Source organism: Schizophyllum commune (genome assembly GCF_000143185.2).
Source record: "Schizophyllum commune H4-8 unplaced genomic scaffold SCHCOscaffold_4, whole genome shotgun sequence".
Classification (NCBI taxonomy): Eukaryota; Fungi; Basidiomycota; class Agaricomycetes; order Agaricales; family Schizophyllaceae; genus Schizophyllum; species Schizophyllum commune.
Genome location: NW_026089541.1, coordinates 2247034 through 2271098, shown reverse-complemented (window position 1 = coordinate 2271098; position 24065 = coordinate 2247034). Strand labels below are relative to the sequence as shown.

General features: G+C 57.1%; 13 protein-coding genes across 13 annotated transcripts; 5 read left to right on the top strand and 8 right to left on the bottom strand.

The window, feature by feature from the left end:
- Window positions 1-122: 122 nt before the first annotated feature.
- SCHCODRAFT_02619340 (acid protease) lies at window positions 123-2346 on the bottom strand. The gene is made up of 6 exons (XM_003032791.2): window positions 1829-2346; window positions 1619-1775; window positions 1389-1559; window positions 1247-1334; window positions 644-1198; window positions 123-587 (listed from the first exon to the last, which is right to left on the bottom strand). The coding sequence occupies exons 1-6, from the start codon at window positions 2099-2101 to the stop codon at window positions 500-502; spliced, it is 1332 nt and encodes a 443-aa protein (XP_003032837.1). The 5' UTR covers window positions 2102-2346; the 3' UTR covers window positions 123-499.
- Window positions 2347-3212: 866 nt separating this feature from the next.
- On the bottom strand, window positions 3213-4277 carry SCHCODRAFT_02665755 (uncharacterized protein; the record flags this gene model as incomplete). The annotated part of the gene is made up of 3 exons (XM_003032790.2): window positions 3213-3469; window positions 3529-3575; window positions 3628-4277. 3 exons carry the CDS (start codon window positions 4275-4277, stop codon window positions 3213-3215), a joined length of 954 nt encoding a protein of 317 aa, XP_003032836.1.
- Window positions 4278-7196: 2919 nt separating this feature from the next.
- Window positions 7197-8606, bottom strand: SCHCODRAFT_02619331 (uncharacterized protein). Its single transcript, XM_003032789.3, has 4 exons — window positions 8351-8606; window positions 7952-8299; window positions 7422-7900; window positions 7197-7371 (listed from the first exon to the last, which is right to left on the bottom strand). The coding sequence occupies exons 1-4, from the start codon at window positions 8478-8480 to the stop codon at window positions 7315-7317; spliced, it is 1014 nt and encodes a 337-aa protein (XP_003032835.1). The 5' UTR covers window positions 8481-8606; the 3' UTR covers window positions 7197-7314.
- Window positions 8607-8829: 223 nt separating this feature from the next.
- SCHCODRAFT_02619326 (heavy metal translocatin) lies at window positions 8830-12334 on the bottom strand. Its single transcript, XM_003032788.2, has 4 exons — window positions 11852-12334; window positions 11682-11801; window positions 9505-11631; window positions 8830-9452 (listed from the first exon to the last, which is right to left on the bottom strand). Exons 1-4 carry the CDS (start codon window positions 12041-12043, stop codon window positions 8904-8906), a joined length of 2988 nt encoding a protein of 995 aa, XP_003032834.1. The 5' UTR covers window positions 12044-12334; the 3' UTR covers window positions 8830-8903.
- A 150-nt stretch (window positions 12335-12484) lies between these two features.
- On the bottom strand, window positions 12485-14519 carry SCHCODRAFT_02619321 (ERG4/ERG24 ergosterol biosynthesis protein). The gene is made up of 9 exons (XM_003032787.2): window positions 14356-14519; window positions 14140-14308; window positions 13594-14091; window positions 13493-13539; window positions 13347-13443; window positions 13185-13294; window positions 13003-13134; window positions 12766-12942; window positions 12485-12710 (listed from the first exon to the last, which is right to left on the bottom strand). Exons 1-9 carry the CDS (start codon window positions 14484-14486, stop codon window positions 12632-12634), a joined length of 1440 nt encoding a protein of 479 aa, XP_003032833.1. The 5' UTR covers window positions 14487-14519; the 3' UTR covers window positions 12485-12631.
- A 114-nt stretch (window positions 14520-14633) lies between these two features.
- Window positions 14634-15647, top strand: SCHCODRAFT_02495421 (ubiquinone biosynthesis O-methyltransferase; the record flags this gene model as incomplete). Its single annotated transcript, XM_003033357.1, has 3 exons — window positions 14634-14975; window positions 15026-15431; window positions 15460-15647. 3 exons carry the CDS (start codon window positions 14634-14636, stop codon window positions 15645-15647), a joined length of 936 nt encoding a protein of 311 aa, XP_003033403.1.
- Window positions 15648-16165: 518 nt separating this feature from the next.
- Window positions 16166-17283, top strand: SCHCODRAFT_02619317 (class I glutamine amidotransferase-like protein). Its single transcript, XM_050344927.1, has 5 exons — window positions 16166-16195; window positions 16377-16669; window positions 16743-16826; window positions 16875-17045; window positions 17101-17283. Exons 2-5 carry the CDS (start codon window positions 16384-16386, stop codon window positions 17232-17234), a joined length of 675 nt encoding a protein of 224 aa, XP_050201203.1. The 5' UTR covers window positions 16166-16195; window positions 16377-16383; the 3' UTR covers window positions 17235-17283.
- A 437-nt stretch (window positions 17284-17720) lies between these two features.
- On the top strand, window positions 17721-19040 carry SCHCODRAFT_02686790 (uncharacterized protein; the record flags this gene model as incomplete). The annotated part of the gene is made up of 3 exons (XM_003033355.3): window positions 17721-17736; window positions 17793-18361; window positions 18419-19040. 3 exons carry the CDS (start codon window positions 17721-17723, stop codon window positions 18890-18892), a joined length of 1059 nt encoding a protein of 352 aa, XP_003033401.1. The 3' UTR covers window positions 18893-19040.
- Window positions 19041-19222: 182 nt separating this feature from the next.
- On the top strand, window positions 19223-19672 carry SCHCODRAFT_01284597 (uncharacterized protein). Its single transcript, XM_050341376.1, has one exon. It carries the CDS (start codon window positions 19254-19256, stop codon window positions 19569-19571), a length of 318 nt encoding a protein of 105 aa, XP_050201202.1. The 5' UTR covers window positions 19223-19253; the 3' UTR covers window positions 19572-19672.
- On the top strand, window positions 19647-20467 carry SCHCODRAFT_02619310 (uncharacterized protein). The gene is made up of 2 exons (XM_003033354.3): window positions 19647-19734; window positions 19786-20467. The coding sequence occupies exons 1-2, from the start codon at window positions 19660-19662 to the stop codon at window positions 20146-20148; spliced, it is 438 nt and encodes a 145-aa protein (XP_003033400.1). The 5' UTR covers window positions 19647-19659; the 3' UTR covers window positions 20149-20467.
- SCHCODRAFT_02230415 (uncharacterized protein) lies at window positions 20199-20594 on the bottom strand. The gene has a single exon (XM_050342133.1). The coding sequence runs from the start codon at window positions 20459-20461 to the stop codon at window positions 20249-20251; it is 213 nt and encodes a 70-aa protein (XP_050201201.1). The 5' UTR covers window positions 20462-20594; the 3' UTR covers window positions 20199-20248.
- Window positions 20595-20728: 134 nt separating this feature from the next.
- On the bottom strand, window positions 20729-22160 carry SCHCODRAFT_01349174 (uncharacterized protein; the record flags this gene model as incomplete). Its single annotated transcript, XM_003032786.2, has 4 exons — window positions 20729-21414; window positions 21477-21770; window positions 21819-21881; window positions 21932-22160. The coding sequence occupies 4 exons, from the start codon at window positions 22158-22160 to the stop codon at window positions 20729-20731; spliced, it is 1272 nt and encodes a 423-aa protein (XP_003032832.1).
- An 898-nt stretch (window positions 22161-23058) lies between these two features.
- On the bottom strand, window positions 23059-23436 carry SCHCODRAFT_02496622 (uncharacterized protein; the record flags this gene model as incomplete). Its single annotated transcript, XM_050343044.1, has 2 exons — window positions 23059-23231; window positions 23280-23436. The coding sequence occupies 2 exons, from the start codon at window positions 23434-23436 to the stop codon at window positions 23059-23061; spliced, it is 330 nt and encodes a 109-aa protein (XP_050201200.1).
- Between the last annotated feature and the right edge of the window lie 629 nt (window positions 23437-24065).

Sequence of the window (24065 nt, the reverse complement as noted above, 5' to 3'; positions counted from 1 at the left end):
CCGGTGCTAGGCCCAAAGCGACGCACCAGCCGCTTCATGATCGTCGAGAGCAGGATTGACATGAGCTGCCATCTCTCAGCCATCGTTTGCCTCTATTTGTCCGAGTTCGTTACAGAGCAACATACGGGAAATTTCTTTCTATTTCGCGCTCCTGGAGCCATTTGTGTGAGCCAGTCACTTCTACAGATGGTGTATACTACACTGAAGCTACATCCAGCGCCGTTCCAGCGGCTATGCTACATTCACGGTTCACACATTGCGCAGATACATGTCGTGCAGGAGTATTCAATTGCATTGTCCGTTAGCCTGACCGAAGGGACGTTAGGGTAAGCCAAGATGTGGCGGTGAGTAAAGCAGGAGGTGAGCAGGCAGGCTACCGAGTACGGGAAGTGAGTAAGATAGGACAAAGCAAGTCGATAGCGAGGGGTGCAGAGTGCGTGCGGGTAAAGGGTTGCGTGAGGCGTGAATGTTGGGGTAGGGAATGTGTGGGTGTTGTTGTCTATTGCGAGGCGCCGCCATTGGCAAGGGCGGCAAAGCCGACAGCCTTCTTGTCCATGTCGAAGACGGTGTAGACGTTCTTCATGAACCTATACCGCAAGCCTCAGTATTCGAGGGAGTTGAGAAGATGAAAGAGAGCACGTACGCGTCACCGAGCAGCCACGTCCCCTCACCCAGACCAAGGTCTTGAGCCGAGATAGCAGCAATGCAGTCCGATGAACCCTCGTCGACCTTGCCCAGGTTCAGGTTATCCTCCGAAATCTCAATATCCATCCCGCCATAGTTAAACGCGATCTTCGGCGCCTTGTCGCACGGATACGCGAAGTAGCCGTTCGCCTTGTCCTGCTCATACGCGCCCTCCACCGCGTCGAACAGCTTCTTCACCGACTCCGGGGGCCCATAGATCAGCGTCGTGCCCGAGTCGACGATGGTGGTGAAGTTGTTCACAACCTCCTGGCCAGCGACGCGCGCGGTGGCGCCCGTGACCTCCCAGTGGCCGCTCGACTCGTCGATGTCGTGGAACTCGACGTCGCCGGTGTACTTGTCCTTGTTCGTGCCGCCAAGGTAGAGCTCGGAGTCGGAGCCTTCGGTGAGGTAGAAGGAGAACTGGTAGGTGGAGAGGGCGTTGCTGGACTTGGCATGGACGAAGAAGGGGTCCTGGGCGAGGTTGGAGATGCGAGGGAAGGCGAGACCCATGATGCTGGAGGGAGATTAGTATGCTAAGACATACATACGCAATCTTACATACCCATCGATGGCCTCGTCGCCGAGGGTGGAGGACACCGAGTCGACCGCAGAGAAGTACTGGTCCTTGACCTCAATGCCCGCGGCATTGACTGCGCGTCACCTGTCAGTCGCAAACCAGGCTTTGAGTTGTCATTTATACGTACCGGTGTCGGTAAAGATATCACCCTGGACATTGGAGCCATCCGCATAGTTGATGGAGAAGTTACCCGGCTGCTGCTTGTTGGAAGACGACGCGCTCGGGTCGAACTTCGACTTGTCCGCGCAGTCATCGGTCGTGCAGCTCTTCGATGGGACCCAGAGGTCGGCGGAGCCGGCTGGGGAGGTAGGTTTGGGATTAACAACCATCTTTCGAGGAAGTTTGAAGACCACTCACTGTCAAAATCGATCCGGAAGGACTGCGGGGGCGTGCCGATCGAAATATTGCCCTGCCAGGCGACATCGCCGTCGATGGGCTGCATCGGAATAGCCTGACGAGCTTCAAGGTTACGCTTCACATGCACAGGGAGTGACGACTTGGGGTGGATGAAGCGCTACATTCGCTCGTCAATCCCACAATTATCCTATCAGCAGACGCGCCACTCACCCCCAGTCCTCCAAAGACATCCTCCCCGACATTCGCAAGAAGGTTCGCCAGGTTCTGCTGGTGCTTGTTGTGCGTGCGGACGGACAGGGCAATCGCGCGGTCAGAGTCAAAGACCCCGTTCTCCTTGGTCAAGAACGAGCGCTTGCTGATGGGGATGCTTGCACCCGACGGCTCCTCGCGCGGGGGAAGGGACACGCCGACATGGAAGTGGCGGTCCATCGGCGCCGCAGTCGCCAGCGCGGCCAGCCAGACAAAAGACAGTGTGAGTTGCATGACAATGAATCTGAGTGCGGTAGTTGGTTGGTGTGTTGTCGTTCAGCAGTTGGTGGTATAGATACGCTTTCAGCTAGCCAGAGAACGTAAGTAAGGACTGGAGGTTGGCAAGCTTAGAGAGAGACAAGTTGGTTGGTGGGCGTAAGAGACAAAGAACGACGGTGGGGGAGATGACGGGCAGCTCGGAGAAAGAGCACCGCGTCGCGCAGCAGGGTCCTTACGGTCCACGGTCTCGCGTGTCGCGCCTCGATCGGGGGGACTCCCGCGCTTGATGCCAAGCTCCAGCGTGGAGTTTCGGGATCAAATGTTATTGATCGCATGCCGGAAGCAAATCGCCGTGGACCCACAACTTCGTGGCCAGCTCGCAGAAGTCATGCCTATTAGGGTAGGCGATGGTAGGTGAAGTGGCGGAAAAGAAGTCCGAGTCTCTGTGAGAATCCCTTCTGGTCGCATCGCTCATGCGTATCGCTGCCGACCCCAACGGGCTCCAACTTGGACGGCGGTTAGTACAAACATCACGGCACTGATCTTTAATTTTGCGCAAGCCTATAGCCTAGAAAGACCGCCTTACCGTCATATGACACCAGAAGGGGCTGTTCTTCAGGACGATAGAACGGCAGCTGGCGTCTGAACAGGCTGGGTGATTTTTTCTGGCCAGAATTAGCTGCCACGGGACGAACATGACGCCTTTAATTTCGTCGTCAACACCGCCGCGCCGCTTTCAGTCAGGCCGTGGTAAAGCAACAGTACAGCAGACAGCGACAGTCAACGAACCAAGAAACAACTATATTACGCGGAGACGTATACGCAGAGGAACATACGAGTACAGTACGAGTATACTAAACGGTAAGTATAGGGACGACGTACGAGACCAGACAAGCGGATAACTGAAGCGTATATGACGACGCAGAGAGCAGAGACAAGCACGACGGAACAGCAAGAACGTAACACGATACATATATGATACAGAGGGGATTCGACGCACGGGGACGTATTTTTGCAATGGGTGTTGGTGCGCATGAAGTCAAGAGGTGGATGGAAAGACGTCAGGATGACTGACGGTGGGAGACGTCGAGAGATTGCCGAGGTCGCGAGTGCCGACGCGCCAGGGCTAAGAGACGATGCCCATCATCTCTTCCTCGGGCTCATTGGGCGGGAGCCACATGAGCTGGCGCGGCGCCTCGAGGAAGATCTGGCTGTTCACGACGGGGTCGTCGAACGTGATGTTGGGCTGCTTGGGGGGCTGGCGCCGCTCCGCCTCCTCGTACTGCTGCGCGAACTCGTTCCCGTGCGCGTTGCGCCGGTGCCGCCTGGCGTTCGACTGCACCGTGAAGCGCAGGTTGCACTCGTGGAAGCCGCAGACGTAGGCTATATGTAATGAAAATGGAGTAAATATTCTAGAGCCTCGCGTAGAGACGGCCACGTACGTTTGACGTTGTTATGCGAGTTCATGTGCGTCTGCAGGCCCCCGGGTCTGTCGCCGATGGTGAGCAGGGAGCGAAGGGAGCATTGGGCAGCAGGCTCACCGTGGGAACCACTTCTGACATACAGGACACTGGTGCATCTTCTGGGGACGGCCAGACGGTCCTTTCTTCTCCTGTGGACTGGCTGGCGGGGGAGATGCGGTCGTAGCGACCGATTCTATCGCAGATCGAGGGCCGGTGGATGCGTACGGCTGGCCAATGGGATAGCGTTGACCCTGGGATTCGTCTGGAGCGCCTGCAGCTGGTAGTGGCGTGCTGTAGCTCAGCGTCGGGGAGGCGACCTCCATCTTTGGGTACGGCGAACGCGGTTGGGCGTATACATGGTCAGGCGAGACGGGGGTGAGCGCGTTAGCGATGGTGCTATATAGGGGAGCTGGCTCTGCAGAGGGACCATCGAGGCGAGAGCCAGGCTGCACAACATCACGTGCGGCTGGATTTCCCGCCCGGCCAAAGGAAGGCGGTTTCGACCAGTAGGATGGCGCAGCGCCGCCGCTCGGCAGCTTCGAACGATCTCTCCTCCCGCCCTCGCCAGCGCTGGGGCCTTGAGGCTCAGCGACACCTCTCGCCGACCCGTACGATGCGCCATACCCGTCCTGGAAGTACGCCAACTCCGACTGTGCTACGGCAGACCCTGCGCGCCCTCGCGAGATCACATCTGGTGGATAAGCGCCGCCATTTACTTCGTTCAACATTGTGGCACGCTGGTCGTAGCCCTCCCAGCCCGATGTCGGGGTGTTGTATCCCTCCGAGGCATGTCTTTGGCCTATCTCGCGTCAACGTCGACCCAGCCACACCGTTGATATGAGGCTTCTCACCTTTGGTGCTATATGGGCCACCCGGGTGCTCGGGGAACCCTCCCAGGGAACCGACATCTGCGCGCCACGATGACTGGTCATTGGAGCGATGATACGGCGACGTTGGGGTGTAGGTAAGCTGGTGTAGGCTCTCACTGTAAGCAGGGGGAGGCTGGCTGGCTGACATCGTCCCTCGAGATCCATCCGGCCCTACGAACCCAGTAGTAGAGTAGCCCATGGAAGGGGAGACGGCGAGACAGGGTTTTTCCTCGTACGAACCCCATTCTGGCGCGCCATTAAAGCGGTCGTAATACCGTGAGGCGGCCTCGGCATAGTTAGAGTCGAAGGTGGGTTCACGAGGGGGATAGGTTCTGGGTAACGCTGACATATCGGCAGACGATGAGCTTCGTTGTCGGTTCTCTGCTGAATCTGTAGGCTGTACCGTCAGCGGACCCAAGATCCTCGAATTATAACGGCCGTACGCACCAAGCTCTGCCCTCTTCGCCGTGGCCACCTCGACAGCCGTAACTCGCGCGCTAAAGTCTCTGGGCGTTGCTGCCGACACGGGTGCTCTTCTGGGGCTCTGTGCTCGTCGTGGGCGCCCCCTCGTGTGCGATGGCAAGCTATATGGACGTCAAGTGCTAGGTTGGAGGCGAGAACAATGCGCCTTCTTGCTGATGTATCTCCCGCTCCGGATATGCAGCTGACAGCAGCCTTCCTGCTGGCCCGATCTCGCTATATCGATACTGGAGGTGAGTCTGCTCGTCTATCGTTGGCAGAAAACGCTGAGTTGCTGCGGTAGATTGACGCGGGAGCCAATAGAGGAAAGCGCGCGCCGCGATTCTTCAGCGAAGCGTGCGTGAGCCTGGCCTTTGCCCCGTGCTGGAATGACGAGACAAGTTCGGCGGGCTTCTGCCTCGTATAATTCCACGTCATGTGCTTCAGTGGGCTATCGTTTCTTAGGCGCAAGTAGAGTCGCAGGAATTGGCATGGGAGATGTACATTGACCGCTAAAGGCAACAAACGGATTTTCGACTGCTATTTGTCACAGTTTGCGATGCACCCCCGCTCCGGCTATTTGTTTTTACACATGTTCTCTGCGACGACCATGTACAGCGACGGTATGTACAATTCCTCGCATTCCCGCAAATCAGGACTCTACAATGACCTTGTGTGCGCAGGCCGAACTACGCGTGTAGGTCTTATGTAGGCCTGGATGTGACAGAGTTCATGCCACTTGTCCTCACCGCGCCGTTCACCGGGCGGCTAAGATCTGTGGCAGGCCTCCAGTTGGCCATCTTAACTCCTCCCGAGAACCTCGATCCTCAGGCCCACTCCGCTTTTCCGCGTCGGCCTGCGCTTCCTTGGCGGAGAACCATCGACAAGGGCTGATACTTGTTCACGCGTCCTACGGTATGTCACCGCCGGTGAACCATTCGACCTCCCTCTTCTTCTTGTATTGTAGGCCCAGCCAGTTCTCCATTCAGCCACGTATCTCTTTCTCATGTGCAGCGCACCATGCGCCAAAGGCCCGGCCGAACAAGAGGCTCAGCAAACCGTAACGATGGACATCAATAGACAATTCAGCCCACTACGACCGCGGAAGGTGCCGTCGGAAGGTTCGATGCCAGCATCTTCCATAATAAGTGCGGGAAATCGCTCCACAGCCGCCCTTCAGTAGCGCAGGTCGTGCGGGGAAACGTTGGGCCAGGCTCGAGCTGTAGCCCCTCAACTTCCAGACGCTGGGCTCCCATATTCATGACGATGCGCTATTACCAGGCCCATCAATCGAGAAACTCCAGCAGGTCACGACGCCTGAGCATCTTTCCGAACAAATTCCAGCCCAGCGACGACAATTCGTACCCCTTCGCCGACTAGCTGTCCTTCAGTCATGAAGTCTCTCTGTAGCGTGGATCACTAGCCTTACTAGCCAACTTCTTGACGTCGGACAGTTGTCTTGGAAATATATTTACGACTGCGTGAACGGTGCGTCCTCTACATTTGCGAATCTGCCACCCTGCCCATCCACCTGTCTCCGCTAGTGACTAGTACTGACTGATCGCTGCTGTAGTGCAGTAAAGCCTCCTGATCAGCTGAAGAGGATATTATCAACAAGAACGCCCCGCCATCGCCGGCAGACATCTGACGAAGCCTTCGAGATTCCTTCCCGCGAACCGTCCCCACCAGCAGCTCCAAGTCGCCGGTTCCCTGCCCTGAGTTTATTACGGGACTTCCTTCGGCCTCTTACTACACCCGCATCCAGCAAACTCCTTCAAGCGATATGTGCGCGTATGACCTCGCACGAGGCTTCTACTGTCGTTGCCACAAATGCGCGCATCGCCTCCAAACCATCGCGCTACGGCCGAGCCCTTCGGAGACGTAAAGACCGCTCACTGGGGATATGATGCCGATTTAGTGTATGCGCGCACCCACGATGGGCAGGCGACGAGATTGAGCTGCTGCTTCGCCATCTACCGCCTCATGGCTACGGAGGCCGGTGATTCTGGGACTGCAGGACAGGTGAGCGCGCAACGAGGCATAGATTTACTGGGCAGGCCATCTTGCGGTGTAGCTCTGGGCCGCGGCTCGAATTAGAGGTCGGCGGACGCCGTGACTTTGACTCATGGAGTCGCGCGCCTTCAGCAAGGCGGTAGCGGCGACCAAGGGGCCGGCGAGCCTGTGGCGGAAGAGGCGCATCCTCAGGCTGTGGCCTTGCATTCTCCTCGGAGACCTATGACGAGCGGTCCAGCTATGTAGAAGCAAGGGCTGGAGATGGGCACTTGGCACTCGTATCAACTTCAACGATGAAGACGGTCCGCAAATCCGGGGGCCAGCGTAAGAGGTATCCATATACACATTCCATTATTACATTACTACTACTGAAAGAGGACAAGCGATTTTCGCACGTCAAGGGCATGGCATGGTATCTGATTCTTCACTCCGCGCAACTCAGGAAGCATTCGAGGGTTTCTCGTGGATGGTCGAAGAGCGACTGTGTAGTCATTAGCGCTCCTCTGGCACGACCCGACGTCCCGCACTCACATAATGGTTGCCCTGCTCGATGACCTTGAAGGGTATCTCGGTGGGCGGCTTGTTCTTCTTCACCAGGTCCTCCATCGCCCACGCGCCGTAGACCATCATCCAGACAGTCGCTCCCGCCCATACGTAGCTGATTTTAGGCTCGCCCCAAGCCTTCCACGTCTTCTCGCTAAAGAACGCAGAGTCGCGGGCCGCACGAACGAAGGGGGCGAAGTCCGGCCCGATAATGTTGGCGTCGCCAGGTATAGCCCCGCTCATCTCGCACAGGTCCTCGTAGAACCTCTCCACCTTGTCCGTTGGCGTTCGTGAAGGATCGGGGCGGGTCCCGAGCCCCTTCTCGTCCCGGGATGCGAGATCGTGATTGAAGTAAGATGCGAACCAGGCGAGATGGGTTGGCCAACGATCGGCGGGTGGGATCGACTCGTCGGTGGCGGGGGAGTACAGTTGTGGGCGAGGTATCGCCAGGGCTTCGGGAGGGGGGTCTGGAGGGCAAGTAAGTATTGCTCAGACCAAGAAAAGAAGAGGGTGCGCACCATAGTAGATGAACGCATTCACCGCCGAGCTAAGACGCTCCCTCACTTCCCCTGGAACATCGTTGATCGCGTCGATCGTCGTGCTCAGATACGCATTTCCAGCGGACCACGCTATGAGGGCAGCGCCCCCTTTGCCGATCGTATGATCCTTGATGAGAGCATCAAGTAGATAAGCGTAGTGGCGGCCTTCATGACGATATAGGATGTTTCTCTCGTCTGCTGAGCCCTCGGCGAAGACGCGCTCCTCCTCTTGGGAATAGGGTGTCGAGCCGGCGTATCCCCTACGGTTTATACCGACGAAGCGAACGCCTTTCTCGTGGGCAGCTTCAGCGATGCGATGTGCGATGCCTATACGTCCCTCAGTATAAAGTGCCACAGCAGCTGGACATATGCACGCACCTGCCGCCGAAGGCATCCCCCATCCATGCAAGAAGACCAGCGTCAGGTAGTCCGACTTCGCAGGCGCGCCATTGTCAATTGCTCTGAATTTCGTGCCACACTGGGTGGTTATCGTGCGTTCGGTGATCATGGTGGTGGTGTCGAGAGGCTTGCAAGTGCGGGTACGCTGCTTCCACGGGTCCTTATAGTACTACCGAGCCTTGCATGACAGTATCATAGACTTCAATAGCCTGACTGATGACGCCGGGCAGTACTCAGCCAAGGCCATTAGTTAGGCGCTTATTTCCGGATGACGGAAGAGGCGAGCCCGAATGGTCGGCTTTTGTCAGACAGTCAGACGCGCTGACTACATGCTCGTGACAGTGCTCGGGTGTCACTGAACTAGCCACACCGACACCGACGAGCGCAAGAGATGTCCGAAAGTCTATAGCAAACGTACCTATGCAGTAGAATGAGTGAGTGAGATGAGTCCAGAGAAATAGGGGGTCCTTAAAGATCAATAAATACGCACACGCTAGGAATACATGCATCGACAACGTCCGAGAAACATCTATCATACCCTGCTCACGTTCGTCGTCGACGCCATCTCCACAGGTAGCTGGCTATACCCAAGCTCCTCTGCTGGTCGTCCCCTGACGAGCCCGCGAACCCCATCCCAGATATCCGAGAGGACGCCTCTTGCGCTCTCCAGCAGCACCGTCGACCATCCGGCTTGCTCTGACGCTGGCAATTGCTCGCCTGGCATGATGCTCGCCTTAGGTCGTCTCCACCACTTGAGGGTCAGTGAGCTCGTCACGACGCTGACGCTCGAAAATGCCATGGCGGCACCTGCGAGCATGGGATGCATGTAAAGACCGAGAGGAAGGAAGACACCCATGGCGAAGGGGATGCCGACGATGTTGTACACGCATGCCCAGACGAGATTGCGCTTGATGACGGAGTATATCTTGCGAGAGAGGTAGAGGGCGGCGACAACGTCGAGGAGGTCGCTCCGGACGAGGACAATATCAGCCGCCTCGATAGCGACAGAGGTACCAGATGACAAGGCAATGCCCACGGTGGCAGCCACGAGTGCGGGCGAGTCGTTGATACCATCCCCGACCTACATAGAGTTGTTAGCTAAGCCCGGCATTCGATATGCGATGAGCACTGACCATTGCCACACCACCCTTCTGCTGCTCCATCAGCTCAGTCACCTTCGTCGCTTTGCCCTGCGGGCTCATGCCCGCCATAACGCCTTCCGGCCGGATACCGACCTGCTTCGCCACCGCCAACGCCGTCGCTTGCGAATCGCCCGTCATCATATCCACCTCGATTTCCATATCCCTCAGCGCCTTGATGGCATGTTTGCTCGATGGCTTCGGCGCGTCCGCCAGTGAGACACCGAGGATGGGCACTGCGCTGCTGACAGTCGACCGCTTGAGTGCGACGTAGACGACGGTGCGCCCGAGTTCGGACTCGCGATCATTGAAGGCAGAAAGCGAGGCGGGAAGGTAAGCGCCGTCCTGGTTGAGGAGCTGCGCGTTGCCGACAACGAGGGTGGCCTTGCCGCCGGAGCATGCGATGGTCGCGCGCACACCTGCGCCGGTGACGCTCTCGAAGCTGAGGACCTCAGTGCTGGGGATGGACGCGCCCTGGAGCAGCTCGCGGCCGTGTCCAGCGATGGCGCGCGCGAGCGGGTGCTCAGACTTGGCCTCCGTCGCGCTGACCATCGCCAGCGCGGTCCGACGAGGCGTCACTCCATCCGCGCACATGCCTTCCAAGCTCGCATCGCCGAACGGCTCCTCGGTTGAAGCGGTGGCGGGCACCCAACAGAGACCAGCAACGCTGAGCTTGCCTGCGGTGACCGTGCCCGTCTTGTCCAGCACAACACGCTTGATGCTGCGACTGGCCTCGAGCGCGCGACCACCCTTGATCAGAATGCCGTTCTTTGCGCCCATACCAGTGCCGACCATGATAGCTGTTGGGGTGCTGAGACCAAGCGCGCACGGGCAAGCAACGACGACGACCGAGATGCACATCTGCAAGCAAGTAGCGAACTTGCTCGCGCCATGGCGGTGGAACATCATCGGTAGGTGATCCTCGGGAATGATATGAGAGGCGACGAGCCACATGATGAAAGTAAGGAGCGCGAGTGAGATGACAGCGGGCACGAAATACCCAGCGACGCGGTCGGCAAAGGCTTGGATGGGCGCTTTGTTGGTTTGCGCTTCTTCGACCAGGCGGACGATCTGCTTGAGCGCAGTGTCCTTGCCAGCGCGCGTCACAATCATGTCGAATGTGCCCAGTCCGTTAACGGTGCCACCAATGACGGCGTCCCCCGGGTGTTTTGTGACGGGCATCGCCTCACCCGTAAGCGCGCTCTCGTCCACGGTAGACGTGCCACGAAGTACAGTGCCATCCGCAGGGATCTTGTCACCGGGTACAAGCTTGACTGTGTCGCCGACCTGGACAAGCTCCGTGGCTATCCGCTTTTCCTGCGTGCACGCCGGCGCGTCCGTGTAGATAGTCGCCATTGAAGGCGCCAGGGCCATGAGGTCAGTCAGGGCTGCACTCGTCTTCCCTTTGGCCTTGTTCTCCAGGTACCGGCCAAACGAGACGAAGGTCATGAGCATCGTCGTTGTGTCGAAGAAGACCATAGGGCGAAACTCCGGATCCTCGTTGAAGATCGCGAAGAACATCGCGCCGACCGAGTAGAAGTAAGCCGCAGAGGTGCCAATGACGACGAGCACGTCCATGGTCGCGGAGCCGTGCTTGAGCGCTTTCCACGCATTGCGATAGAAGCGAGAGCCGACCCAGAACTGCGCAGGGGTGGTGAGCGCAAGGACAAGCAGATCACCGAGGTAGAGCCCGGTGCACATCCGGTGACCCAAGAAGTGCTTGAAGAAGGGGAACTTCGGGAGGACCATAGAAAGGAGAAATACAGGGATGGCAAAGGAGAGCGCGAGGAGGAACCGGCCACGCCATTCGAGGACCTCCTTCGCACGGGTGAGGGACTTCAGCTGCGTCGCGTCATTCTCGTCGGAGAGAACTGCGTCAAAGCCCATGTCCTCGATAGCATCGACGAGCTCGCGGGGCTTGACCAGGCCGGGGTCGAATTCTATGTCACAAGTTTCCGTGGCGAGGGAGACGGCGACCGAGCGAACGCCTGGCATCGCGGTGAGCCCCTTCTCGATAGAGCTGGTGCATGAGGAGCAGGTCATGCCATATATTCGGAGGATGATCTTGTCTGCGCTGCTTGGGGGAATGTGGGTGGCGTCGAAACCAATGTCTGATATTTCCTGCGAGATGGTCAGCCGTGTAGGGGTGGGAGTACGAGTGGTCTACGCACCTCAGCGATCTTCTCTGGATTCCATACCGCGGGGTCGTACTCCACGACGCCGCGCTCTGCCAGCAGTGCGACCTTGACCGAGCGTATACCGTCCTGTTGTCGTAACATGCCCTCGATGGACTGCAACCCTATCAGCACCCTGATTCACGTCTGCAGCCCTCCGCCCGCACCTCAACACATGCACTGCATGTCATCCCCTCTATCCTGAATTCGCTCTTCTCCGTCGCGTCACCCAGCGCGAGCTCCTTGTCCGCGTTATTCATGAGCGGCTCGTTCGATCCCGACGGCAGCTCGATCTGCGCGCGGGCGAACGACGCACTGAGCGGGGTCTTCGCCAGCACATCGCGTATGAAGCTTGCCATGGCAGTTGCGGATGACAAGGGTGTCAGTGGCGAAGTGGGGGCTATAGCGTCGGGTCAGGCGGTGCTGGTGGTGATGGTGGTGGCCGGATGAAGACGAGCGAAGAATCGAGATCTCCGACAGTCGGGGGAATTATGCGCAGATGAATTAGTCAGTGAATAAGGGCGATGAGTGAGAAAGCAAAGGGGGAGACAAGACAACGAGCGTGGGTCAGAAAGTCTGGTGCTCCTGCACGATAATCCTGTAGCGGCCTGCGCCTGAATGTAAGGCAAATGACAGCCTGGAGGTCGTTGGGGAACAGGACAACACCTTGTGCTTCCGGTGGCGACGGCCATGTCACGCACGTGTCACGAACTTCCGGCGCGCACATCGCCGCACAAGTGCCTCGAGCAAGGAGGCAATTATGCGAGTTCGGCGGGTTCTTATGAATGAGAGGCAAGCGCTGGAGCTTCAAGATACGCGGTACATTTATTAAGTTATACTCCAAGATGAGTAGTATGTACTGTAGTAGCATTTTCTCTCGCGTCAAGAACGTGAGTATCGTAGGTTGCCCCTTCACAAGGCAAACCGCGTCAATCGCCCATCTACATCTAATAGACGTAGGGGATGAACTTGTACGGTACGACCTTGCAGTAGCGCTGCCAGTCCTCGCCGTACTTGATTGAGCACCTGGGAGAAGGGAATGAATTTAGTAGAGCTCAGGCTAAGCAAATCATCCACTCACCGCTCAAAGTCACGCCCGCAACGATGGATGAGCACCGTGATGAAGAAGACGGAGTAGAAGTAGGGGATGATGGACGCGGTGCCGATGCACGCGCCCCAGGTGAAACTCATGATCCAGTCCGCGACGTAGTTCGGCTTGCGGCTGTAGGCCCACCAGCCTGAGGTGAGCAGCTTGTTGCTGGAAGGGAAGCACAGGTTAGTTCGAGGCTCAGCACAGCAGATAAGTCAAGAAACTTGCCCATGCTTCGTCTGGATGTACGTCGGGTTCTTGACCGTATTGCCAGGCAATTGCGGGAAGGCCTTGCGGAACTCGGTGATACCCTGTTGCTGCATCTTGAAGTGGCTCTTCTGCGCCATCGCGGTGTCCCAGCTGCGCTATCGTCAGGTCCTCTCCATAAAAAATGCTGCGTGCGAACTCACATGTAGTAGGCGGTGATCAGCGTGCCGTATAGCAGCACATACGTCGGCGTCGAGAAGCGGTACTTTGATGGGTCATGCGAAGCCATGTAGACGACGGAGTACACGTAGGACTGAGTGAAACGTCGGAGGATAGCAGAATATTGATCAAGAAGCAAGACGTACGAAGGGGACGCCAGCAAGGTTCCAGAAGATGACCATGAAGCCCCACTTCTCGTGGTACATATCCCAGGTCTGCGGGATGCACTCCTCACCCTTAGCGCTGAACGAGGGGTCAGGGTACATAGCAAGAGGTATTTGAGCGAACCTACCAAGCGTTGATGTAGAACCAGGTAGCGAGGCACATGAAGGCCATGTTCTGCCAAATCTAGTTAGAAAGAGACGTACGAGCGCGGAAGAAATATGTACTGACCGGCGTCACGTAGCCATAGACCTCGTACTGCTTGCACGCGCCCGAAACCGCCAGGAAGAACACAATGACCCACGGAATGCGGACCTCAGCCCACATCTTCAGGTCGATAGGCCCGATGCGCGGGTTCAACGACGCGCCCATGAACACATCGTAGATGAAGTTGCCCGACATGCGCATCTGCGTGCCAGTCGCAATCGCGATGAAGTACATTCCAAACGACACCGCGAAGCCCCAGATCATCGCGACCGTCATGAGGGGACCGTAGTTGTCGATAATCTCGGTGAGGCGGAAGATGCCGGAGAGGTGAAGGGCGGCGGCAGTGGCCATGGTCGCGTAGAGGGACCAGAGGGCGTTGCAGTTGTAGATCAGGGTCTTGTAGCCGAGGGAGGGGACGGGGAGACCTTCTTGCTTGAAGCCGGGCATGACCCAGGCGAGGAAAAGCTGGAAGAAGATGTTTCCAGAGTAGACCTTCCAGGCGTAGGCGTTGGGGAAGGCGTCCTGAGGGAGCTTAGCACGAGTAAAAACGACAAACGATATGGTACGTACAACGCTGACATGGTACCACATGCGCTGGAGGAAGGGGACAATGTCGTCCGTCGATTTTGGGTAGACAAGCCGGCCGTCGTAGAACCAGAGGCATATCCAGAGGTAGTACATGAGCATCGGGAAACCCGTCATGATTGCCAGTACACCCCATGGGCCGCCGAATTCATAGCTACGTGCCCGTCAGTCCCCGACGCGCCCGACATGACACGATCGTACCTCTCGTGCTTGTCGAGCCGCTGGTCGAGCTTCTTGCCCTCCTCGGTCACGACGACCTTGGGCTGCCCATTGCCGTTTGCCGTGCCATTCCCGTTGGCCTTGCCGTTCGTCCGCTGCCTGAGGTCGGACATGGTCGTCGTCGTTCGCAGTGAAGAGAAGAAGGCGCGTCTGCAACAGTAAGCCGAACCTTGACTGAAATCGCACGATGCGGATTTTGGTCGGCCCGAGTGCCGGCGGGCTTGATTGAGCACATGGGCGCGTATGCGGACAAACAAAACATGTTTGTTCCCTTCGCGCGCGCACTCATCGTCGCGCGTCCACGGCTCGCGCGATGCCTGCAGACAAGTGCGGCGGTGACTGGAGGATCGGTGAACCCTGAAGAAATCGCATTCTTTTCAAAGCTTTCTTCGCAATGGTGGGACGAGACGGGCGAGTTCGGCTTCCTGCACCGGATGAACCCCCTACGCGTGCAGTTCATACGCGACAAGCTGCATGAAGTCGCGCTAGACGAGAGGCCGGACGACTTCCGAGCACCTGGAAAGAACACGGTCTCACCAGCTGACGTCCTGCGCGACTTGAACGTCCTGGACGTAGGATGTGGTGGCGGATTGTTGTCTGAGGTGTGTGCTACGTCGTTCGTGAGGTGTCAATCCGCTTACCTTGGCCGCAGAGTTTAGCGCGCCTGGGCGCGAATACCCTCGCTATAGACGCATCCCAATCCAACATCCAAATTGCCTCCCTCCACGCCTCCTCCGATCCCTCCCTCAGCCCAAACCTCGAATACCGTCACAGCGCCGCGGAGGCCCTGGTCGAAGAGGGCAAGCAATTCGACGTGGTATGTTCCATGGAGGTCCTCGAGCACGTCGACCACCCCGCCGCCTTCCTCGACACCTGCAGCCGTCTACTCAAGCCGAACGGCCATCTTTTCCTCTCTACGATGGCGCGCACACCCCTCGCGTACTTCCTCACCATCTTCATGGCGGAGAACGTGCTCGCAAGAGTCTCTCCCGGCACGCATACGTACTCGAAGTACATCAACCCCAGCGAGCTGATGGACCACTTCAAGGAGGTGCGCTGTTCATGATGTCATGTCGGGAGTGAGAGACGTTAAAGCAACCTACCAGAGAGGCTGGATTGGCAGTCAGCTACCGATGCGCATGCAAGCAGAGGTGCGAGGGATGATATACAACCCCTTGAGCGGTCGCTGGTCCCTTGCCCCGCGCGACGCTTGGGGCGCGGACAACTGCAACTACGTATTCTGGGTGCGCAAGCCCGCTGTAGAGAGCAAGTGAATGCATCTCGGGACATGCGGGCCTATCTCTCTTGCTCGCGAAGGTCGTGCTTCGAAGACTTGTCAAGTCGTGAACAGGTTAGAGCCGAACGCCTCTCAACGACCCCAAGGCCAATCCTGGACCCACTGAGCCCGACCTTGGGCGCTAAACGGCCAAACTGATCGTTCGTTCTACCGTCAACTACCGACGTACCGTCGTCGAAAGATCTTCATTTCAAGTACCTCTTCCCGACTCGGGGTGCCGCCGACGCGACGCGTATGTCCCCGGCGCGCCCTCAACACTGCGTCGCTGCGGACCCCCTCTAGACTCATACTGAGTACGCCTTCGAAGGAACGTAACGTCTTCGGGTCGTTGTGGGACCTCTTCAACTTGCTCTTGGGACTCCTGCAAGTGGCATTGTAGACTGCGCTTTGAGCAATACCCTTCACGAGATATGCCCACTGGCAACTGGACGCCGCAGGCGCCGTCCCAACGCGCGTCGCGGCAACCACCTCAGCCTCGGGCAAGGGTGCCCGACCTTGCTCAAGATCTGTCCTGCTGGTGATAGGTATGCTACGGCTGGCGATCTCGCAGCGCCGTAGAACGCTGCGGGAACAATGAGCAGGTGAGGGACGCCCATATAAACCCCTTCACCGCCATCCCCTCTCAACACAACCACCCCTCCCACCCGACTCCGAGCAACTCATCCTCTACAGCAAGATCTTTCCCCTCCATCGACCCCGACAAGGTCACCACTATGTCTTCCCCATCCCTCTCCGTCGCCGTCTGCCTCTACCCCAACCTCACCGCCCTCGACTACCAGGGCCCCATCGAGTTCCTCGCCGCGCTCTCCGCCAAAGCCAAGCCCTTCATATTCAAGGAGCAAGCCGACGCGCTGCCCACTCTCGGCCCCTTCGTGTACCTCTCGCACACGCTCGAGCCCGTGGCGCCGGGCTTCTCTGGCGAGGCGGGCCCGCGGATGACGCCGGACAAGACGTATGGGGAGGCGAAGGAGCAGTTCGATATCCTGTTGGTGCCGGGAGGTGAGCCAGGTGCTTTAGGGCGCCGGACGGGCGGGCGGGTTGTTGTAGAGGGTCAAGCTGACGAATCTGCTAGGCCCGCCGGACGTCCCGCAGGAGTTGACCGACTTCCTGGTCCGCCAGCTCCCTGGTGCGAAGTACGTGCTCACCGTGTGCACTGGTATGTTTGCTTCCCTCATACTCTTCACAGACCTGATGTCCGTATCAGGCTCCTGGATCCTCGCCCGCACCGGCGCGCTAGACGGCAAGCGCGCTACGGGTAACAAGTTTATGTTCAAGACCATGCTTGCGGACACGGCCTCTCACAACATCGACTGGGTGGCGCGCGCCCGCTGGGTCGTCGACGGCAAGTTCTGGACGAGCTCGGGCGTGACTGCGGGTGAGTCGCCTGTGCACAACGCGAATGAAGTCGGCCGGCTAACTGACAACTACAGGCATGGATATGGCCAACGCTTTCGTTGCGCAGCTTGCGGGTGAGCCTGCGGCGAAGACGATTCAGATGGGGCTTGAGATGCGCGCGAAGGACCAGGACAACGATGAGTTTGCGGCCGTTCATGGCTTGGTCTAGGACAGAAATCTGTAGTAATGATTACAACAAAGCAAAAGAGGGTCATCGCATCGTTTTCGGACACAAATAAGTCAATGAAGTGCGCAATTGAAAGCCCATACTTCGTGTTGGTACCAGACGATCAAGCACTTCACGCAATTGATCGGTCAAGATAAAATGCTTCCGCTTCGTCAGCCAATACCAACACGGCCCAAGCTACTGATTCATTCAAACACTCTACTCTTATGCGAAGCGGACCAAACCAACTGAAGTAAGGCCGGCGCAATCTCAACCAAGGTAGTCAAGGCATGGATCCGGCTGTATGCACTGGTCACTACGATTAACTTCCGGGACGCTAGATATCACGTTGACTGCGGTGACTGCACGTATCATTAAGCCTTGAAGTGCTGCATATACCGTATCACATATCAGAGAGAAGAGATTGCGCGGCTATTGTTACAGAATAGGAAATCTTTACTGTAACCGCGTGGGAAACACCCACGTGAAATGAATGCCGCAGAACGTGGGCATCAAACGTTCGCTCGACACTTGCTCTTGACCTTCACCACCGTCTTCTAGCGCCTCACGAGCTGACACCTGTTGCTGCTATGCCTAAAGAAGGAACCAATCAAGTGACGCGTCAAGTTAGGCAGCGCGTGCAATCGCGCGTCGGACACTCAAAAGCTCCCGAGGAGCGGGTTGTCCGCCACACTGCGAAGCAGAAGACAGTTTCATCACAATCTCCTCAGGCGAAGCCGAAAAAGAAGAAGACCAAGACTGAACCTCTGAGCGAGTACGAGCAGATGTTTCTGTCTTGCGTCGTACCAGGTCACGTCGTCAGCGACCTGGACACCCCCGAGTTTGACGCCGCCTGCACGAGAATGGAGCAGGCCTGGGATGGGACTCTCCCCGAGGGCGCAGAACCGCCTGTGTACGCAAGTCACTACAGCTACCTCCCCGAGCAATATCGCATCCCGCAGGGCACCGTCATCCCGCCCGGCGCCCCGGCGACCTCGAACGGAGGCACTCAACGCAATATCTTATGGAGCGAGGAGACGACGGACCTCGCGCTTCTGGCCGAATTCGGCAGCATTGAGCTGGGGAGGAAATGGTTGCGTCATGTTACTGAGAATGCGGATACCATTGGGGTGTGTCAGATATAAAACTACCGCCCACTGTCGTTGTCTAATGAGGTCTCCTCACAGGGAACGCCCCACCCGGACGATCCGTCCATTCGCACCATCGCAATCCCCGGCCGCACGTATCACCTCCGACTATGGACTGGTGGCATGGATCAATCGCGACTGGTCTGCTGGAACTTCATGGACAACAAGACCGGCAAACCTCGCTTGCGGCCGTCCAAACTGAAGATCTACGGTGTCATTGAAGGCGAGCGAACACGCCTTGCCTCGTTGGAGGAAGGCTGCAACTTCGATCTGAAAAAGTCCAAGTGGCCGGAAGGCGCGACTGAGACGTTCTGCGCCGAAGACGGTACTATCGTCGACTTCATCACCGGGAATAGCTCGCTTTTGCGACTACAGCTCCCGTCTCGTCCGTTCGCAGGACCCCCGCGCATCAAGAAGTATCGGGAGTACAAAATATTACCTATCGAGGACGATGACGATGATGACGAAGAGGATGGCGAGAAACTGAACGGTGGCGAGGAAGGGGAAGACTGAGCTCTGCGTCACGCGCTCAAACCACGCTGTACATCTACTGCTCACGCTTGCAAATGAGAAATCCGTGACCACGGCATTATTCAACTCCCCGCAATCGTAGGCTACGACAGGGTAGACAGAAGTATTGCACTGGTATATTTTGCTTTATAGGGAGGGCTCAGTGAGCACTCGTTTGTTGCAATCGCCACGGAGGGGCTGAGGCAACTTCGGAGTGGCCATTGTGACCAAAAAGGAAGTGGGCTTGTGACCACGTGATGTATTCCGCGTGAATTGCTTCCGCGAACGGCATCAAAACGCTTCTTGCTCTCGACCGTCAAAAACTGCTCGCTCTACATCCCTCAAGACGCTGCTTGCCTTTTTTATGCCTAGAGAAAGGACCGATACAACCCTTCGCCGGGCCAGGCAACGCGTCGAAGGCGCACAAGCACTCGAGGCCGTTCGCCACCATGCGAAGCGGAAAACGCACAAAGCGAGCCACCCTCAGAACAAGCAGCCTGAATTGGAGGCGAAGTCTCAGCCTCTGAGCGAGATAGAAAAACTGTACAGTACCTGTACAGTGCCAGACCACATTCCTACCGATCTGGATACTCCGGAGGTGGCAGGGGACTCCACCCGAGGGCGCAGAACGCCAGTCATTACAGCTACTGCCAGAGCCATGCCATCCCGCAGGGCACCGTGATTTTACCGGGTGCTCCGATTACCTCGCATAATGGAACGGAACGTCGTATGAATCAGAGCGAGAAAATGTCGGACGCCGCGCGGCACACATGGCCGAGTTTGGGAGCGTCGAACTAGGGAGGAAATTCATGCCAGTGTTGTCCGAGAAGGCAGATGTCATTGGGGTACTCCGCCAGCATCTATCTACCTGCGCTGTCTAATGATGATCTCCACAGGGAGCTCCTCGTCACGACGACCCCTCCATTCGTGATATCCCGATACCCGGCCGCACGTACCACATTTGTCTCTGTCAATGGACAGGCTGCCTGGACAACTCGCGACTAGTCTGCTGGAACTTTATGGACAACAAAACCGGCAAACCTCGACTGTGGCCTTCCAACTTGCAGATCTACGCCAATTACGATGGCGACATTATCCGCTTCGCCTCGATAGAGAAAGGCAGCAATTTTGATCTGAAGAAATTGGATTGGCCGGAAGGCACGACCGAGACCTTCTGCGCCGATGACAGCTCGGTCATTGACTTCGTCGTCGGGCAGAAGACTCTCTTGTGTTTGCTGCTTCCGTCTCGGCCACAGTGAGACCTCCGCGTATCAGGAAGTACAGGGAGCATAAGATACTGTTGATCGAAGAGGATGAAGGCAATGAAGGGCGAAGACGATGAAGACAACGGCGAAGCGTCTAGTACCCATTTATTTTCTCCTGTCGCGTTGCAACTCCATATTGAACTTTCCTCAAGGTCTTCTGACGTGAGACATACGATGAATTAACCAGGACATGAATACATACAGTACCAACGAGAACATGCAATCGACATACATACCGGCCAAGACAGCAGATACAGTAGGCATCCAAACGCGAATGCTGACGCCATAAGCTACAGAGCAAGATCATCTATGCAAATGAGACGGAGAGCTCTCGCGAGTCTGCATTTCGCTCAGCATGCGCAAGGGCCTGCGCTCTGCACCTGCGACATGAAGTGAGTGAACTGGTGAGAAACTCGAATTAATACATACACCTTGGGCGATAGCTGATCCTTGTGGCGATGCCTGAGGTGGCTTCGGAGGTATCCCTGCGTGTTGAACCGATTCGTGCAGCCTGCCGCAGTACAATGGTACCTCTTCTTGTTCTCGTGTATCAGGAGATGATCTGCAAGAAAAACTAAGCTTCGAAGCAAGATTGCTGAGAGGGGATCGTCTCGCCTTGAAGATGCCCCAGCCTGGTGAAGGTCATGTCACAACAAAAGACGGGGCACATGATAGATCCATCGGCCTTGCGACGTCTGAATGCGGCGCCTCTGCGAGGCGGCGTAGATACAGTCAGGCGGTCGATCTCAAAAGGTGGATCCATAGCCTTCAAGGTGTAGAGAGCCCTTGCCATCATGTCTTCCGCCACTGGCGTAGCTGGAACACTCTGCGGCAGAGGCGTCTGGGATATATCGGAAAACTGAGGACTAGCGCCGTCACTGGATACGGTGTCGTGGGTGGGTTCGTTCAAGAACAACTGGTTGATCGACGCCGCTACATGGTCAGTGTCCTCAGCCGTAGGATGATTGGCGTGGCCACCATCGGCGGTACAATGGTCGCTAGCATCGACGGATGCTATGTTGGTTGAAAGGATAGGACCACTCATAGCATTGCTGGATGAATACAGGTCGTATTGACCATCGATAGCGTGGCCGCGAATGTCGCGCGCGAGTCTAGAGTTATGGCTTGGAACGGGATGGACGTGGTTGAAGGATTGGATGGTGAAGGGTCGACCGTAGTGATCGTGGATGGAGGTACAATTCACGTCACCGAGGCCCATGTTGACGTGGTTGGGTGTGCTCGTGACCGCGTCGACCACATCTACGGAGGCATAGTCAGTGAGCCTGTTGCATCGGAGACACGGCTCGTCAAAGAAGACTGACGTGGGAAGCCGGAAGGATGGGCAAAAGGCGCTGGAGCCAACAAGGGGTCGACGACGGCATGGTCCGAGGGTGCATGGAGGATGGCCTGGCTGGTGGATGGATGTGCGTCAGTGCCGCCCACATAGGAGTGTTGGTCAGGCTGGCCGGCGAAAGAGAAGTTGTGCGCCGCTTCGATGCCCAAATCCTGCGTCGACTGGCCCCCGTCCAGACGAAAATTGAAACCATGCGGGGTGTAGGTGCCGAGAGGGCCAGGAGCAGACGCATCCCACAAACCGCCAGCAGCCGCAGTACCGCCTACAGTAACTGTTAGCCTCGGTGAGCGAGGAGAGCTCGTTCACGCACCGAAGTGCACCTGGGAGCCGCCCTGGTGCACACCGTTCCCGGCAAATGTCGAACTGGCAAAGCCTGCAGACGATATTGAAGGCCGTTGGTTGAACCCTCGAGGAGGAACGCACCGTTGGCCTGCTCTGACATTTGTGGGTCCACGTCGCTCCCATACGTCTGCGCAGGACTGCCGCGATCAAACCCAGCAAATGGCATGGCGCGTCTGCCCATGCTCATCCGCGCAGAGCCATTCGACCAAGGTGGGAAGGTTGCAAACGTTGGGTTTGGAAGTCTGGCACGACTCTGCTGGGGGTCCCCAATTGACGAGTAAGGCAGCTGCTGCGTGTATCGACGGGACATGGCGCTCTTGGTGGATGGGCCGAAACGAACATGCCTCCCATGTTATATAGAACAGAGGCCCTCGATGTCGGCGGCGCGTTCTTCTGGACGACAATGTTTGATACAAGTGACCGCTAATAGTTGCCTGCAGACAGACATTGTCGGAACGTGGCTGGGGCTGCAATCGACGGGGCGGGTGTAGGATTACAGAGAAAATTATGGCGCACCTCAGCGGCATGCGCCAAGATTCGCATCGCGCACGGCGGATGTCTTTCGAGCTGCTACCACCAGAGAGCTATGGTGGTCGACTTGAACATTGTCAACGCGCGATCAAAGCGAGGTGCAGTCAACGACGAGAACACGGGTACCGACAACGGCGAAGAGCCGAGAAACCGCCAATACGCGCAACCTCACTCCCAGGTAACGGTGAACATTGTCCGCTGCAGGCTACGATTGCAACGCGCTGGTCGAACATGAGTGTGAAGACCAAGGAGCTCCGGAAGGATTTTTGTGAGCGCATCGACGAGGCTATGCACTTCACGCACTGTGCTGGGCAGGGGATGATCCGAACGTTGACCTAACAGATGGCCGGAGAAGCTGAAGGAGCGAAGCAGCAGACAAGAAGTAGCCGATAATCGCCACATGTCCCAAAGGCTATGCCTCTACCGATTGCCTGTATCCGACCGGCAAGTCACGTATCGATCCAGCAACCCGACCGATGTCCATCACCGGTAAGCACTTGTGACTGCCGGAACCGTCAGTCACCATGTACGCGAACGACAATTCAGTTGGCACCTCTGTAGATATTCTGCTTACTGCGATATGGCAAGCCGCTATGGAGAAATCATTGTTGAAAACAGACGAGAGTCGGTGCGTGGCGTTGTTTGAATAGGTATAGTAAGATATTCATGCGCTGCATCTAGTACTGGGAAGACACAGCGCCGGATAGACGTGAGGAGCCCAACCTTTGCGGGCGCGATCCATGTACCACGCGTGCATGTCTAGCCAAATCTCCCCTTGTGTTAAATCGAGACAGACACGCCACTTGGTCGCAAGCATAATCTCGACTATTCCGATGGCGGAGTATATGATCTAGACAGTCTCAGTATCGGGAAGGTCAGGTTATCGTAGCCAGCGCACCGTAAAGGTTTTTCTTCCGCGTAAACGTCTTCGCGCACTGATTACATGGAACCGGAGGACGGGAGGGAGATGCGATCCTTCTACGCTTCAGCGACGCCTGGGTCTGCGCCTGCGAACCGACCTCGCGCCTGCCAGGTTCCGAAGAGGCCACGTTCATCGTGGCACACGACAACTGGAAAGACCCGTCACCGTAACTGGGTACGCCGGAAAACATATCCCAGGAGATGCTTGGCAACGAAGGCCAAGACGAGAATATCGAGTCGAGTTGAGACTCGGGCGCGTCAGCAAAGAGCACAGGCGCTTCAGAGACATCGCCAAGTTCTGCTGGCACCGTAGAAGCGGACGACGAAGTGATAGGCTCGGATGTAGTTACTTGACCGCCACCAGTGGAAAGGGCATCGTATTCTGTAAATAGGCTCGATACTTGAAGTTTGGCCCAAGGTACATGTCGTGGCTTACCCAACCCGCCCTGCGCTGGACGAGCGAACACCTCATCGTCACGCGGGAATCGAGGTCCTGCTGGTCTACTGGGTTCGCGATGAGGTGGCACATATGGGTGAAGTTCTAACACTGTCCAATGGTCAGCGACAGCGAACGGACATGAAGGTTCATCGAAACTAACCGGTCGAGTTGAGCCTGGTATCAAAATCCCAGGGAAAAGATGCATGTTGAGACTGCGAAGGGAAAGGCCTGGTTGAGAGTTAGCGAGCGCATCTAGCGGATAGGGTATTCCACCCACGCTGAAGTCTGTGGCCAATCCATGTCTTCGTGAGCTATAGAGAACGA